Source organism: Mugil cephalus, chromosome 6 (genome assembly GCF_022458985.1).
Source record: "Mugil cephalus isolate CIBA_MC_2020 chromosome 6, CIBA_Mcephalus_1.1, whole genome shotgun sequence".
NCBI lineage: Eukaryota > Metazoa > Chordata > Actinopteri > Mugiliformes > Mugilidae > Mugil > Mugil cephalus.
In genome coordinates this window covers 15894672-15910849 of record NC_061775.1, presented here as the reverse complement: position 1 = coordinate 15910849, position 16178 = coordinate 15894672, and the positions used below count along the sequence as shown (strand labels likewise).

At 40.7% G+C, this 16178-nt stretch overlaps 2 protein-coding genes across 3 annotated transcripts; both read right to left on the bottom strand.

Moving 5' to 3' along the window:
* Nucleotides 1–51: 51 nt before the first annotated feature.
* lrrc41 (leucine rich repeat containing 41) lies at nt 52–8796 on the bottom strand. 2 transcript variants are annotated; one of them, XM_047587479.1, is made up of 10 exons: nt 8553–8796; nt 8210–8296; nt 7546–7604; nt 6639–7452; nt 6325–6558; nt 5616–5783; nt 4275–4373; nt 3701–3829; nt 3329–3401; nt 52–2970 (listed from the first exon to the last, which is right to left on the bottom strand). In XM_047587479.1, exons 1-10 carry the CDS (start codon nt 8650–8652, stop codon nt 2751–2753), a joined length of 1983 nt encoding a protein of 660 aa, XP_047443435.1. In that variant the 5' UTR covers nt 8653–8796; the 3' UTR covers nt 52–2750. The 2 variants fall into 2 exon arrangements, with proteins under 2 accessions (XP_047443435.1, XP_047443436.1); XM_047587480.1 differs by having other exon boundaries at nt 5616–5780.
* A 1042-nt stretch (nt 8797–9838) lies between these two features.
* On the bottom strand, nt 9839–15619 carry rad54l (RAD54 like). The gene is made up of 18 exons (XM_047587397.1): nt 15305–15619; nt 15102–15185; nt 14551–14661; nt 14401–14461; nt 14176–14311; nt 13847–13916; nt 13312–13600; nt 13073–13197; nt 12846–12996; nt 12634–12760; nt 12154–12228; nt 11850–11980; nt 11635–11745; nt 11292–11415; nt 11114–11192; nt 10855–11034; nt 10492–10655; nt 9839–10172 (listed from the first exon to the last, which is right to left on the bottom strand). Exons 1-18 carry the CDS (start codon nt 15305–15307, stop codon nt 9971–9973), a joined length of 2223 nt encoding a protein of 740 aa, XP_047443353.1. The 5' UTR covers nt 15308–15619; the 3' UTR covers nt 9839–9970.
* Nucleotides 15620–16178: the final 559 nt, after the last annotated feature.

Here is a 16178-nt window from a genome sequence, read left to right as displayed (position 1 = left end):
ACTATATGTAACAGTGGAAATTTTTGTGAAAGGAACAGGTTGTGTGTGTGTTTTTATTTTATTTTATTTAAGTCATAAAGTGTAAATTTTCCTCGCACTGATAGACAATTTAAACTCATCTTCCTCGACATCTGTGATCTCAACGGATCTCTACCTTTACGTCCCGATATTTGTAAATGGTCTCAGTCACGCCCCACCAGGAAGTCATCTGTCTGGAGAAAATACCGAACACTTTTGAGATGCTGGTAAATCAGACATGTACAGAAAAACGAACCCTTTATGTTTCATCCAAATGGTGAGTGGCATCATTTACCGTAGCTGCATCATCACCTGTCACAGATTTCAATCCAAAAAAAAAAAAAACAAAACAAAAAAAGCAATGAAAAATAAAAGTATGAGAACAAACTCTATTAATTACAGGTGTATTAATTAATTAGAGACAGATTTAATTTCTTTTCAAAACCACTTCATAAATCAGAAGCCTCAGAGATGGCCGGGAAGAAATGTTGCAGCCGTGTGGATGAGAACGTGGTGTTTGTGAGACTCTTTGTTTTATGTAAGCAATGGTTGTAGATAGACCCAGCAAACTGACCGATTAGCATGCAGAGCCGGGGACTCCACTATCTTCAACTTGAATTTACTAAAACGTGACAATGTACGAGGAAAAGCAACTGAATTTACTGTAGTAATGTTTCAGTATTTAGCTTTATGAATTCACTAAGAGAAAAAGATTACGCTCTTTTTAATCCATTTTCTGACTGAGTTTTTTTCTACTTGGTTCCTACTAAAAGACTGTGTCAGTGATCTTATGTAAGAAAATGACAAGAAGTTGCGATATGGCTGCTGTGAAACTGCTCTTCACCTTGACATCGACTCTCCAGGTTTTTCAGTTTTTAACTTAATGTCCACTGTCACTCACACTGTTTGAGAGAGGACTCTGAAAGTGTTACGGACGTTGGTTTAATAAATTATTCAAATGTCAAACTGTTACGGGATTGTCCTTTATTTGCTTGTGACGCTTTACTTGGATTCAGGAAAACGAATGGAAGGTTACGTTAAGGTTGTGTACTATTGTGAGAAGTTATCACGTGGTGCACAGCTAATGAGGTTGTTTTATTAAACAGTGAAGATTTGTTCTTAATTTAAATAGTTTGAGTTACAAGATTATAGAAAGAAAACATTATATTAAGTAAAATTTATTTATATTATTAATTATAGTGCACTGATTGAAAAAATAAATAATAACAGACAGCTTTGGCCTCTATTAACAAAAAGCAACGAGTCACAAAAAAAGTAACAGGTAATGAAAATTAACAAGTAACAAAAAACGAAAAGTAACAAGTAATGACAGAGTAACGTGTAACGAAAAAAGTAGCAAGTAATAAAAAAGTACGGAAAGTAACAGATAATGAAAAAAGTAGCAGACGCGTAACGAACTATTAATGAATAATGAAAAAGTAACGAAAAGTAAAGAGTAACGAAAACGTAACGAGCAAAGAAAAAGTACGAAAAAAGTAAAGAGCAGTAACAAGTAAAAAAGTATTGGGTAATAAATAAATAATAAAAAGTAAAGAGAAGTAAAGCATAATAATAAAAAAGTAATAAACAAGAATTAGTGAGTAACAAACGGGTAATGTTGAAAATAACTAAAAAAAAAAAACAAGTAACAAAAACTAAAGAGTAATGAAAATGAAAAGTAAAAAGTAAAGTGTAACAAAAACGTACCGAAAATAGTAGCGAGTAACAAAAGGATATTGAGAAAAGTAACGAAAAAGTAATGAAAAGAAACACGTAATGAAAAAAGTAATAAGTAATGACAGAGTACCATGTTAAAAAGGTGTGGAAAGTAACAAGTAATGAAAAAAGTAGCAAACGCATAACGAACAATTAACGAATAATGAAAAAGTAACAAAAAAAGTAAAGAACAGTAACGTGTAACAAAAACATACCGAAAATTGTAATGAGTAACAAAAGCGTCTTGAGAAAAGTAACAAGTAATGAAAAAGGTAACGGAGAGTAACGAGTAACAAAAAAGTAACAAGTAACAACGTCTGTGTACCTCATTTGTCTCAACGTACGTGTTGAGACCCACCACCCATTCAAGTATAAGAACGTTTTACGTCCTGATATTTGTGAATGAAATTATTCATGAGAACAGAGATATCATCTATCCGGAGAAAATACTGAACACTTTTGAGACGTACAGAAAAATTATCCCTTAATGTTTTATTGAAATGGTGAGAGGCTTCATTTACAGTAGCTGCATCGTCATCTCTCACACATTTCAATCAGAATAAAATGTATTAATTACAAAAGTTTTAATAGAACCAAGTGTTTTTATTGCATTTCTTTTCCACACCACTTCATAAATCAAAAGCCTCAGAGACGATCAGGCAGGACAGTTGTGAGACGTATCACTCTTCTCCGTCCAGTAATCTGATGCTCCAGTCTGGGTTTGGTGCAGTTTCATCCCCCATCACTCACAGTGTTACAGACGCTGGTTTAATAAACGATTCAAACGTCAAACCGTTGTGAGATACTCGTTTATTCTGCTGTGCCACTGTATGAAAGCTTATGTTAAAGAAATACACAATTCAAAAAACTTACACAGCTAATGGAATTAGTTTTTTTAAACAGTGAAAAGTTTTCATCCAAGATAATATTTAAAAAAAAAAAAAAAATCATTAAGAAAATACCATTTTCACAGCTACACTTCCCTCCTACAGGGGGCGCTGGATGCTCTGGATTGTTCACATATTGCTCACATGGTCCAGCAGCATGTCGGTGGATTTCCACCTTTCAACGAGCAGAACACAGAACGGACGGAGGCTCTTCAGAGCGGCCGTCCACGTGTCGGGGTCTCGGTCCCCCGGGTTCCTCCGGAGGTCAAGGGTCAGCTGGTGCGGGGGATGATGCGTCCTCAGTCTGTTAGTGAACCGCAGCAGCTCAGCCGGCTGAATGAAGTTGGAGCTGTGCAGGACAAAAAAGCACGACGCAAAAATCGTGTTATATGTAGTAAAAATATGCATTACTGCCTATTGCGCCTACAGTTGTGTACTTCTCGACTGTTGGGAACTTTAAGTGTCCACTGTTCACGTTTGGAAATACAGCATTAATAAAACTTTGCACCTTTGCAAAAGAAAGAGTTATTTTCTCTTTCATTTCTAGCTTTCTTTCTATAGCGATTCTTCTGTCATTATAAATGAGTTGTGGATGTACACAGTGGGTACACGGGTTTATCATTAACTATTATTCACTTTTAATGTGTGCATGGCACCACAGACTTCATTACTGAAGACTAAACTGAGCCGCTCCGGTCAACGTTTACCTGATATTGAGCCATTTGACTGAACTTGGTGAGGATCCCGAGAACAGATCCGCCAGCACACACACATTCTTCGCTGTGGACACAGGAAGTCAAACAAATTATTAAAGTATAATAATAATAATAATAATAATAATAATAATAATAATAATAATAATAATAATAATAATGTCCGGATGTCACCATTCACTGTCAAACAGTGCAGATAGAGCGTTTAAGCTCTTTGGAGCGGGAAAATGTAGACAAGTCACCCAAATTCATTCATCTGAACATCAGCTAAGAAGACAGATCAGGATGAGGCCTCTTACTCGTTTCCTGCAGTAGTGAGAGCGCTAATGTAAGCCTGAATTAAATCATGTGTGAGGTTGTGCTCACCCAGCCGGTTCTGAGCCAGACTCAGCGTGTGGAGAGAAGGAACCGTCTTCAGAGCGGCCACCAGCCGCTGCAGACTCTCTTCTTTGTCGCTGCACTTCTCCAGGAGGCGGCAGTCGTTAAACTGCACCTCTGACAGAAGGAGAGGACACAGGAGGGAGGGGGGATCATTTTAATCTGGACTAGGACTGGATTCAGTGCAAATTCTAAAAGATTGTCTGATTCATTTGTAGACCATGAAACAGAAAGTCACGTTAAATGCTCTTAAAGATTCAATGAGCTCTTTAATTGTGTTAACACTACAACCTGCTTCTTAGCAGCTCATTTCAGCCCCAATTTGTGTTTTAGGCTAAAGTTTGTCAACCAGTGTGTTGTGGTTTGTTCATAGTTCAGACCTATGCCAGTGGAACAACAGCAAGACAAAACAGGGCTGAAACCAGCTTTAGGCTACAGTGAGAGTATTTCATTTTTAGGAGGAAAAAGTTTGACTTTGCTCTTACATTTACATTTAGAAAAGTTTAAATTTACTGCTCTTTAACAGGCGCTTACATTTCTGGCTCTATTCTCCCTTTCTTACCTTCCAACTTGCAGTCTTTGAGCAGATTTTGAATCTCAGGGAGACAATCAGACAGCTTCATGTCGTCCAAGTGGAGAGTCCTCAAACAGGGATTTGACTCTAAAGGGTGAACACACGTCATTATTAACATTAGAGAAAAAACAGTCAGGCAATGTAAAACATCCTGCCTGGTTTGGTGTCCACTTGGAATCAATGCGTCCAACTTGAGATCTCAAGAACTGTGGCGCAAGAACAGTTTTTATTTAATTCCTTCGCATCCTTCACTTCAGTTCTTCAAATTTTTGAACTGAACTGTTGATACAGGGGAGGATGAATCCATGCCTTCGTGTCGTTTGTGTCAAATTCTAATCCTGCCGTCCAGATTACGCAGCAGAAATCTTACCAGGTAACGTTTATTCAGTCTTTGTGAGCCTTAATTGTAGCATCAGTCTGGAGTGGCACTTGGTGTGGTCATGCTGCTGTCGGCCACCTTCTTATTGGTGTATGGTATGCATTCAGAGACGGTCTTCTGCATAGTTGTATATCATATATCACTACCACTCACTAAAACGTGAGCCTTAATCAGGGATGGTGGGCAATTTGTCCAGTGGTGTGGGAAATATTGGAAAAAAACATTGCTTTTTATCACTCCTCATTACAAGTAGTTACTGAATATTTGTTACAATCAGTTACCTTTACCAAAAGTAACTAAAGTAAAGAGTAATGAAAACGACGCATAAACGAAAAACTCAGGAGTGAAAAAAAACGTAGCTAAAAGTAACGAACAAAAAAGTAATGCATGTCAGTAGAGAAAAGTAAACTGAGTTACTGTCGCATTTCTATCAGCTTGAACCAGTCAGGCTGTTCACATCTGAACTCAACGAGTCATTTTCACCCTGAGAGCTTCTACTTTCAGGATAGTTTTTCTTTTTCATTCTCTGTAAACCCAAGAGATGTTTGTGTGTAAAAATCCAGGAAGACGAGCAGCTTCTGAAACACTCGGACACCAACATTCTCAAGACCTGAGTTCATACTGATGGAAATCCGGTAAAAATCATCAATAATCTATGACAATGGAAAAAAATCAGGATTTAATATCATCCAGTCCAACTACCAGCTCATGTATAGTTTTATTTTATTTTTAAATGGATATTGATACCTAAATCAACCAAGATGATGGTGTCAACTGCAAGTGAGTATCTTGTCAACTACAGATGGTGATGAAGGAGAATGTAAACCAGTGGTGCTAAATGATGTGTATTAAAAGCTTTTGGACAATAATGGACGATAAACGTCGGTCCACTTGGTCACGGCCTCTCAAACCGTGGCCGGTGAACATCTTTTTCTGACGTGGCACATTACCTGAGAGGGTCCTGAGGAGCTGGCCTTGAGAGGAGCCCGTGGGTAACCTCAGCCCGGCTACGTGGAGTGAGATGAGATGTGGACAACGTCTCAGCACAGACGTCATGAAGCGCAGATCAGTTTGGAGCTCAGCGATTTTCACCGTCAGCTTCTCCAGGGGCAGATCTGCTGACAGACGTTTAGGGAACAGTTACCTCAGGTTCATACTCATAAACAATAATAGATAATGAAACATACTAATATACTAGCAATAGTACTACGCTAGCACTTATTTATGTAATGATAGTTAATACACTAGATGCGTTTCCATTACAGCTTTTCACAAAAGGAAAGAGATATTTCTGAAATTTCGATAAAGTACGTGTTTCCAGTGAAAGGTGTTTTGCGAATGAGCTGTAACTCTCTTTAAGTCTTGTCTCATCTCTCAAAGACTTCACTCTGAGGACATGGACTGGTCACATGACGCCCGGGATCATCTCCAGTGACAGAAAACGGCGGAAAAAGCGTTTCCATTTCACTTTTGCAATAAACTTTTATATCTACACGTCTGAAAAACCACCTCATGAGAGGTTTTCCGTTTCCATCACCAGAGTTTCTCCTGATGTCACTACCCTGGTCTCCTGTACTACTCCGAGTATCCCTCAGGGTGTCTCCCTGAAAGGAGTGTTGTCGCCACAGCGCGACACTTTTAATCCAGCCCCAGCGTTACCTGCCACGTCTGACTCAGCAACCCTGGGATGATTTTGTAATGGCGGTCCCCACATCACAGTCTGGATCTCCACATGCACGGACATCAAGGCAGGGATCGCATCCAGCAGGACCTCCATGAGTTTGGCGTTTGGCAGGACGCTGATGCTCAGAGACGTCAAGGAGCTGCGGGAGCTGTCGGACAACTTCTTCAAGGCCTGAGCCAGGTCCAAGACGTCCGAGTCCCTGAAGGTCGCTGCGCAAACATAAAGAATAAATGCTAAGCAGCAGAAGGACCCCTGAACTTAGCTCTAAAACGTACTGAAATGAACTTACAAGTGCTGTGAAGAGTTAGAGAGCGGAGGCAGAAAAAGGTGGGCAGGGCAAAGTTCAGGACTCTGAGGGCGTCGGACCCGCACTGTCTGATCTCCAAACAGTCGATCTGCCCCCAGGGACAGGATCCTGCTCCATCTCCACCCGCTCCATGGCACGGAGTGAGGGCTCGACAGAGGAACTGCGGGTCCACGGTGAAGCTCGCCTTTCCAGATTCTTCCAACTCAGGGGACACAGAATCCAACTTTGGACGTTTGGATGGAGTGCCTTCATCATCCGGATCATCTGAGGCCGCAGTCTGAAGACCTGGACTGAGGCCGGCCCCGTCTGCACTGCCTGAAGCCACTTGTGAAATACCGCCTCCCTTCCTGCTGTGGATTAGATTCTTCAGCATCAGGTCCACATACTGAGATCCTCTTCCATGCAGGAGCCAGGCCAACACGATAGGACACTGCACGTTCACGACTAGTTTCCTAGCCCGCCCGTGGTCAAGCAGGCGGTGGAGGACGTACAACACGATTTGTGTCTTCCTCTGCGATAAGTTAAAGGACTGCGTTACACCAATACTACTTATATGCTTCTCTAAGAGGCTCAGGAGAGGCCACTGCTCTGCAATTAAAGCTTCAAGGGGCCTAGGGGAGCTCGGGATGAGTAAAAAATGCTGGACGTATTTAGCTGCAGCCTGCAGGAACGACGGGGTGTTTAAATTCGCGATGTTCCTTCTGATGTATTGGTTAGAGAAGCCGTAGAACACGAGCGGAAAAAGCGTCCTCATCACTTCACGTTTGGCCTCTTCCTCGGTGCGCAGGTCTATCGTCTGGAAGGTGACACGAGAGAAATATCACAACGGGGTCGTGGAAAATAAATATTCGTGTGAAATCACTGGTGTTAAAGAATATGTTACGTGTACATGGTTAGGGTCGCTCATGTCCCGCAGGACTCCAATCCATCCACTGTAGGTGGATATCCCTGGAGGACAGCAAACGAAAACACAACATGAGTTTAAGATAGAAAGATAGATAGTCTGCCCTATCTGTGTGCTTGTTTTTAACAGTTTTTAACAATGGTTCACTCTTAACTGTGTGTTGTATGCAGTTGCAAGCGTGTTGATGAGTGTTTGGCGTGCCCTGATGTCTCTTAGTTAATTCCGGCTCATTTATGATTTCTTGTGCCTACAATTTACCATTTATTAATGTGCGCTGTCCCTCACAAATAAACCAATAAAATAAAATAAATAGATGGAAAGATTCGGTATCCAGTAACATCACACACAGAGATAGGAGGAATTACAGTCAGCAAAAAAAAGCAAAAGTTCATAAAATAAAATACAAGTGATGTAGATTGTGCAAGTATATACAAAAGTATATATAAACAATATGCATGCTATATATAAAACACACAATCTATATGAATTCATGACATATATTATAATACAGTTATCGTGTACAGTACGTAGTGAGATATACAAGACACTAAAGATATAATGCTGTGTAAAAACAGAAAAACAAATGCAAGTGCCCCATGTCAGTGAGAAAATAAATAAATATATCATGTCCGAAGCCCACAGTTCATACCTCTCTGGTTGAGGGCGGGCTGGAGTTTGTCCAGTTGACATATTGTCAGATGAGACAGAAGGTCCTTAATCAGGGGCACGGGAAGACCTGGGTAATAAAACAGAGGACAGACAGACAACAGTGGTGTTTTAGACGCAACTACTTGAATGGAAAATATACCCATGGACCGGATGAATTACAAAACAGGGTGAGTGTCTTCACGTACTGGACCTGTGTCATTTTTATTAATTTATTTATTAATTTATTTGTGTGTGTGTGTGTGTGTGTGTGTGTGTGTGTGTGTGTGTGTGTATGTGAGAGAGAGAGATCTCCAAACTGTGTTTATGTGTATTGGTTTACTCACCAAGAACAGCCTCAGTGCCCAGAGCAGCCAGATGCTTCCTGACAGCCTGGGAGCAGATCTCCTTCAGAGTCGTTTCCTTCGACCGCTCCGAGTTTCGCATCGTGGAAGAGTTTAGTGTTTATCATTTAATAACTTGGTTTATTAGCCCTGCGAGGAGACAGTGGTACTATCTCCATCTGTGCTACTGTCACTTCTTCTGCTTCCTCCATTGAGGAGGAGTCGGAACCTTCTTCCTCTTCTTCTACTTTTGTTTTTAGCGGCGCAGCTTGCAGGTGCATTAGCGCCACCATCTGGACTGGAGTATATAGCATGAGGTAAAAATCATTGACCGTCTATGGCAAGGGTCTTCAACTGATGGAGAGATTAAGTGTTCTTTATAAATATACAGTATCATTATCGTTTTGCATTCAGTATTAACTTATTCCAATAATACACTGACTCAAATATAATTTTTGTTGTTATTTAAAACATGCAATTTCTAATCAATCATAGATTTTGCAACCCCCTGTTGAAGACCTATGGACTATGGATCAAATATACAAAAAGCAGCTTCACTCAGGTGTCCCATTCAAGATGCCGGGTGATGAAAATCTTCTGACTGAAAGTGATAATTTCCCTCTATTCTATACAAGGTTGGTGCAGTGGAGCATTTCATGTCCAACTCTAACCGGTTGGTATCAGTGTGCACAGCTTCCTGTTGGCTGATGATGTTTTCTTCTTTCCTCCTCCAGTTCTCTTTTCTTGTCTTTCAGGCTGAAAAAGCAGGTGGTCTTCTTTACTCTGGCTGTTTCAAGACAGGTTTTGTAACGCGTCTTGAGACAATTTGTATTGTTATTGATGCTATTCAAATAAAATTTAATTCTTTTTTTTCTGAGATTTATGGCAGTTTTGATGTTACTGAGTGTCTTACTGGCTGCTGCAGGATATAAGTCTTTACAATGCCCACGTTTCAGATCTGTGTGCATTGAGGCAAAAATAAAGAAAACAAAGCATCTAGATCTGGGAGTCTCGTAAACGTTTCTCTCTGTTGAATGTTTGATGAATTCCAGTTACTTCACTGTTTCATGGTTGCCCACAATCCACTGGCATTTCCTTGAAGAACTCACTTTGGAGCAAATACTTTTGACCACCACCTTTTCAAAATCATTTTGGAGACATAAAAAGATGTATATAAAATCTACCAAATGGCTTTTTCATCCATATGTCCTCGCCGGCTAATAGTTCTGGTGTTAACCAATGCCTCTCTACAATGCTGTAGGTACAGTTACTTATGTGACATTAGTGAATAAATGACAAAGAGATAATTCTTTATTTTTTTCAGCATTTATAATAATAATAAAAAAATAATAACAAAACAAACAATTACATTATATTCAACAAACGTAGCAGTGAGATTAAAGTCTTTTGGGTTCCCTCTGCTACACTCCACCCTTCTGGTCCTCGTGAGAGCGCTGGTGGAAGACAAAGGACACAGCAGCGTCCCAAGAGGATTTCAACACTTGGTCCCTGAGGCCCTTCTTGTCGTAGCAGTGGTGCCACTGGGAGAGGTCACTGGTGCAGTCGGAGTCATCCGCAGGAGGACGCACCTCTCTGCCATTAACGCAGCGGCAACAGCGAAACCTAACAAACCCAAGGAAGGAGAGGTCATACAGGATTAAGCACAATATGACAAAACAAAATCAGCTTCAACAGTTTTGTACTGCTCTGACACATCTGAGTTTAGTTAGCTGAATATTTACTGTATATTACTAAGATTTTTCTATTTCTAATGTATTTTAAATTCAAACCAGACATCGGCTGTTTTATTTAAAATGCACCAACGTTGACACAAACGTCACTCAGGTTATTGAGTATTTAAATTAGTATTATTGACATTGTAAATAAAACTGGGATTAGTTAAAGGGAACAGCAGGGTGAGCGTCACAAACAGCTTCTTTACTTGTCATGGGTGTCGCTCGTGGTCTCCTCGTTGAGTGCGAACAGTTCTCGGAGTTCACCCAGAGAGAAGTGACGCTCCACATCCTGCTCCTCGTCCACCACACAGCTACTCAGGGCTTTCTTGTGGGCCTGTCTCTGCAGGATCTTCTCCTCAATCGTTCCCGTCTGTCAACAAGGAAACGCACAAATCAAAAGCGGCGAAGCCTTGTAGACGAGCAGCTTCCAGGCTGCTGTTCAGACACATCGCGTCGGACGTCCTGACCTCAATGCATGAAGCATTACTATGAAAACTGAAAACAGACCCTGAATATAATCTGCTTTCATTTATGTCGACATCCTGTCTCGTCACCCATGCTGAACTTACGGAGAGCAGTCTGTAGATGTAGCAGGTCTTCTTCTGGCCGTCTCTCCACACCCGAGCCATCGCCTGCTCGTCGTTGGCCGGGTTCCAGTCGGGATCGAACATCACCAAGCGATTAGCACCGATCAGGTTCAGGCCACATCCGCCCGCTTTGCTGCTCAGCATGAAGATGAACTCTGGGTTCTGGGTTCAAAAGAGACGGATTTAAAACGCTGTTCAAATACTTTGCAGTGTTGTTTAAAAGCAGACTTTCCCCACTCACGGATGGATTATTGAATTTTTCCACAATCTTGGCCCGTTTCTTGATGGACATTGTGCCGTCCAGACGAACATAGAGGTATCTGGAAAAAAAAAAGACAAATTGGAGGGTTGTTGCAGACTTTAACTGTCAGATATTATAAATCAGATACAATCCAACTGCGATATTTCCATAAAACCACCTTCTCGATCTGCACAGCTTTTCAAAGAGATCCAGTGTCTGAGTGTAGTTGGAGACCAGCACCACCTTATCACTCGTCGTGGTCCTGGTCATGGCCAGAATGTAGTCCAGGACCAGCATTTTCCCTGAAGCAAAGCACAAACAAATGTATTCAGCTCACAAAGGATAAACAACCATTATTTAACCTTTAGTTACAGATCATTTGTTCAATTTAGAGCAATGGAAAAAAGATCCGTGAACACGACACTGAAACATTATAACCACATTCAAATATTCATTTTTTTTTTTATTTCAAACATGTGCAGCAGTAGAGCTGCGCTGAAATGTGTCGTTCGTGTTCTTACCAGAGAGCTGAGGCTCCACAGCTTTAGTGTTGTAACCAGGAGGAAACAGGTCCAGGGCGCCTTCGAATCCTTCCTCGCCCTCCACACACTTGTCATAAATAAGAGTTGGGTCTGGAGACAAAGGACGGTGGTTAGTGTGTTTACCAAGCAAGAGATAATGCTAAAGAATCATATGAACAATACTGACAAAATACGATAGATGTAACTGTACTTACGATTGCACAGTTTCTTGAGAGACGTGATAGAAGACAATGAGGAGACGCTTATTTTGCCCTCTTGTAACGTCTGAATGGGTTTGGCCTGTTGCAGGAAGCGCTTATAGAGCTCTGTCTGCAGAGGAGTGAGCCTGCAGGGAATTAATATGATATGATATGATTAATATGATTTAATCCATTGCTTTATTACAAAAATAAATATAATACATGTGCATCTCAGCAGGCACATTTTCTGATTTAAATTGATTAAAATCAAAATGTTGCTTGAATGATTGCATATATGAATCTCTGTTACTCAACCTACCGGCAACAAACAACCTGCTCGATTTTCACAGGAAGGTACTTCGACAGGATATCTGACGTTCTCCTTATCAAACACCTGTAGATGTAGAACCCGGTGAGTGCAACTTAAAAGCAAATAATGTGATTTACAGTGTCACTTAAATCCCTCAGGTTTCTCTATAGTTCTACAAAAAATTAACTTAAAACAGTCACATCTGTGGTTTTCACAGAAACAAACTAATTTTGCATTCAGTATATAGCTATTCAAATAATACACAGGTTCAAATAATCATTTTTTATTCAGTAGTTGTCTGATGGGAGCTAAATATGTTGGATTCATATTAAAGTGCATTTAAAGAAATTTAAATTTGTGTGGGAAAAGTAAAAAAAAAAAAATGTATAAAAATGTTTAATCAACCAACCAATTTAAATGAAATTTTAACAACAATAATGACAGTAAAAAATAACAGAAGAAGAAAGAAGACGACCATTGGGTGTTTACCTGTTGACAATTCTGATGAGCTCTGTGAGTTTTTCTTCTCCTGTCTGTCTGTCTTTGTCACTGGCGTCTGCGTCCCGACCCTTCAGGATGGGAAGCTCAAATCGCTTTTTAAACTCTTGGGCTGTGCCTGTCAACGAGGTGAAAACAAACACATGAACAACAATAAAGCAAACAAACAGAGCGGATTAGAAATGAGGGCCGCCGCTGCTCACCGAGGATCCCAGCGTTAACAAAGTGGACCAGGCTGAAGTACTCCAGCAGGTCGTTCTGGATGGGAGTGCCGGATATCAGCACCCTCCTCTGGGCACTCATGGCGTTCAGCGCCTGGTACGTCTGGTTGTCAGAGTTCTTCAGTCGATGGCCCTACGACACACAACTATCAATGCTACGCTCCAACAGAGGTTCTCAGTTCCTCATTTTAATGGGCGAGGTCAAATACCTCGTCACAGATGATGAGCCCGACTTTGCCCTTGTGTAGCACCGCGGCGTGCAGTCGAAATGTCTCGTAGGAGATGATCAGGATTGGGGTCGGTGCTCTCAAGCCGTGCTGAGAGATAAAGTTCACTAGAAACCACAAAAAAGGGAAATAAATCTGAAAACAAATCACTGCTATTAATTAAAAACCCAGCCGGGCCCATGTGTTTTTGGGTTGCGAGAGAGGAAGCAAAGCTCAGCTACCTAGTTGCTTGTCGATCTCGTCCTTTGAACCTCCATCGATGGCGAGGGGCGTGACGCGCCCCCCCAGCCACTTTCCCACTTCATTGTACCAGTTGCGAACCAGACTGGAGGGTGAAACCACGATGGCCTTGTCTATCTCCGGCTTTGCATCCGGGTTTTGACGTAGTAAAGTCCACAGCAGCGTGATGCACTGCAGGGTCTTCCCCAGACCCATTTCGTCAGCCATGATGCAACCGTAGGATCCCGGGATGCGTCGGCCCGTCACGCACTCCCACAGGAACTTCACCCCCTTGAGAAATTAGAGACAGGCATTTTTAAATTTGGTCCTTCTTACATCTGGCAACTGAATACTGTGATGAGTCAGTGAAGCTTCATTAATTTTGCATTTCTTGATCATTCTTTTATATATATTTCCGAAGAGACACAATATAGGACTGAGCATCTTTAAATCGTTAAGATATATGGACATTCCTGATTTTGTTCTGTTTCATTATTTTTCTTTCATCTTGAAAAGAAAAAAGATTTTTCATTTTACCTCTCTCTGATGGGGTCTGAGCACTTTTCCTAAAACTGGATCCACAACAACATGGACTGGGAGTTTTTCTCTGAACAGATCAAAAAAAAAAAAGTTTTGTCACACATTTCTCTTTCATTGCAAACACTAAAGGAAACAGTTTGTCTACACATCTGATTATCATAAATCATTTATTGCTACAGAATAGTTCTCAATCATTTACCTGTTTCTGTTTCTACTTTACAAAGAGATCTCGTTCACCTAACAGTCAACAACAGTCAAAGCTTTTCAGAAGATTTCAAGTGAAAGCTGATGTGGTGGAGGAAGAGCCCTGTGTGCTTTGAACGTACTTGTCAGCTTTGATGAGGTCGTGAGCGCTCAGAGTCGGGGGCTCATAAAGAACCAAAGCATCCTCGGCAAAGGGATCGTGAAGCGCTTTCCTTATTCCTGCACGCTTTAGACCGAGTGCCCTGATTCCCAGGGTGCCTGTGGGTAATTAATCAAGACAGCAGTGAAGTAGTTCATCACTCATCAAACCAGACATAAAAATGAAGTCAGAAGGACTAGAAGATTACCTGTATAATTTGGAATAGGAATTTTAAACGGCTTGGAGAGGATACTTCGAATGAACGCCTCCTGCAAAAGAGGCCGTTTTAGTTGTTGGTTGTTTATTCATTTATTTATTTTACAGTGAAGTCTGGAACATTTATGGAAATGATGCTTACATGTTTTTCACCATCCATACATGCGGGCCGGTTGTTCAGCTGAGTCAGTGGTTTTCTTAAAGGAGAAATATGGTTTTCTCTCTTTTCATGATCACTTGTTCTTCTTTTGTTCTGTCAAAAGGCATTGAAGACTTTTTAATCCCAATCACACCAGCAGTCATTGCACTCATTGTAATATTTTTTTTTTAATATTTCTCTATACTTCAAACAAGAGGCAGGAGGAAAGTCGTACAGATTAAAAGAAACAGAGTACTATTTTCTAGCAAACAATGGATTGTGAATAGTATGTTATCCAGAACTGAGCATTGAGCATGAAGTGATTCATATGAAAGAGTGGTTGTTTTTATTTCAAAAGACATACATAAGTCTCTTGTGCTATGTTTCAAGTCTTTCTGAGTTGCTCCTAAACCGTCTTTGTATCTGTGTCAGGCTGCATCCTGCTGGAGATGGATGTTGCCCTCAAGGAGTGTCATTGGTGGTGCCTGGTCTGGTCTAGGTGGGTGATACATGTCTAAGTAAGATCCACACAAGTGCAAAAGTTTTAAACTTACAGGTCTACATGTCCAGTCATCATCTTCACAGGAATCTCCTGTTTGCTTCCGTTTAGCAACCTGGCTAGGAGCAAGACTCCTCCTCTGGTAGAATGAGTTTAGACATGAGCATTAGAGACACTCGGCACCTGAATGCAGTCTATCGTGTCAAATAAATAATAATAATAGTAATAACACTTTTAATAATAGTTTGGCTTTCTTACCATTGTCCTTGTTTCTTCGAGGTCAATGTTAAGTCCCGTGTCACTTATTGAGCCCTAGTTACCTAGAGACGGCAGGAAGCTCCGTCTGCTTCATTTCGGCTGTGGCGGGTCTCACATCTGTCTTGTCGTGTTGATACGCTTCTTTATTAAATGTCTTCTTTTTTTTAAATGTCGGCCACGGACGTAACAGGGGTCAGCGAATGTTAGTAATGTGCATTAAAGCAAGTTAAGCGTTGGTATAAAGACAGCATGAGACTAACCGCGGCTTCTCAGTCGATCCAGGTTTATTTTGGTTACTGTCAATTTCGCGCGAAATGTTGCACAACACTACGGCAAGCCCGAAGGACCAAAAGGCTCATTAGCGCGCCGGCTGCTGCGCATGCCCCGTGGAACAACGTTTCTAGTATTTATTTATTTATTTAGTTAATTAGTTAGTTAGTTATTTTATTATTTTTATCATTTTTAAATGTATTATTTATTATAACTTTTTTATGCTTCTGAGATGTTTGTTTTCATTTACAGCGTGTTTTACGAAATAGTATTAGTGCCACCCTTGAGAAAACAAAAATGAGAGGAGTTAGATTTTTTTTTTTATCATACACTTCGTGAAAAAAGTCAAATGTCGAGAATAATGTCGAAATACATTATCAAGAAACTGTAACAACCAGTTACTGCGTCAGTGTATCTTAATCAGGAGTTTAAAGAGACTGTGCCGAAAACTGCGAGTTTTCCGAGGGATAAACCACACAAGCTTGGAAGAGGGGCCCACGTTCGTGCAAACTGAAATAGTGGGTAATAAATAAATAAATGAATAATTGCACGGCATTTTGTAGAGGCAGTCACATGCTCTGGTTGCCTTAAAAAGGTCGAATTT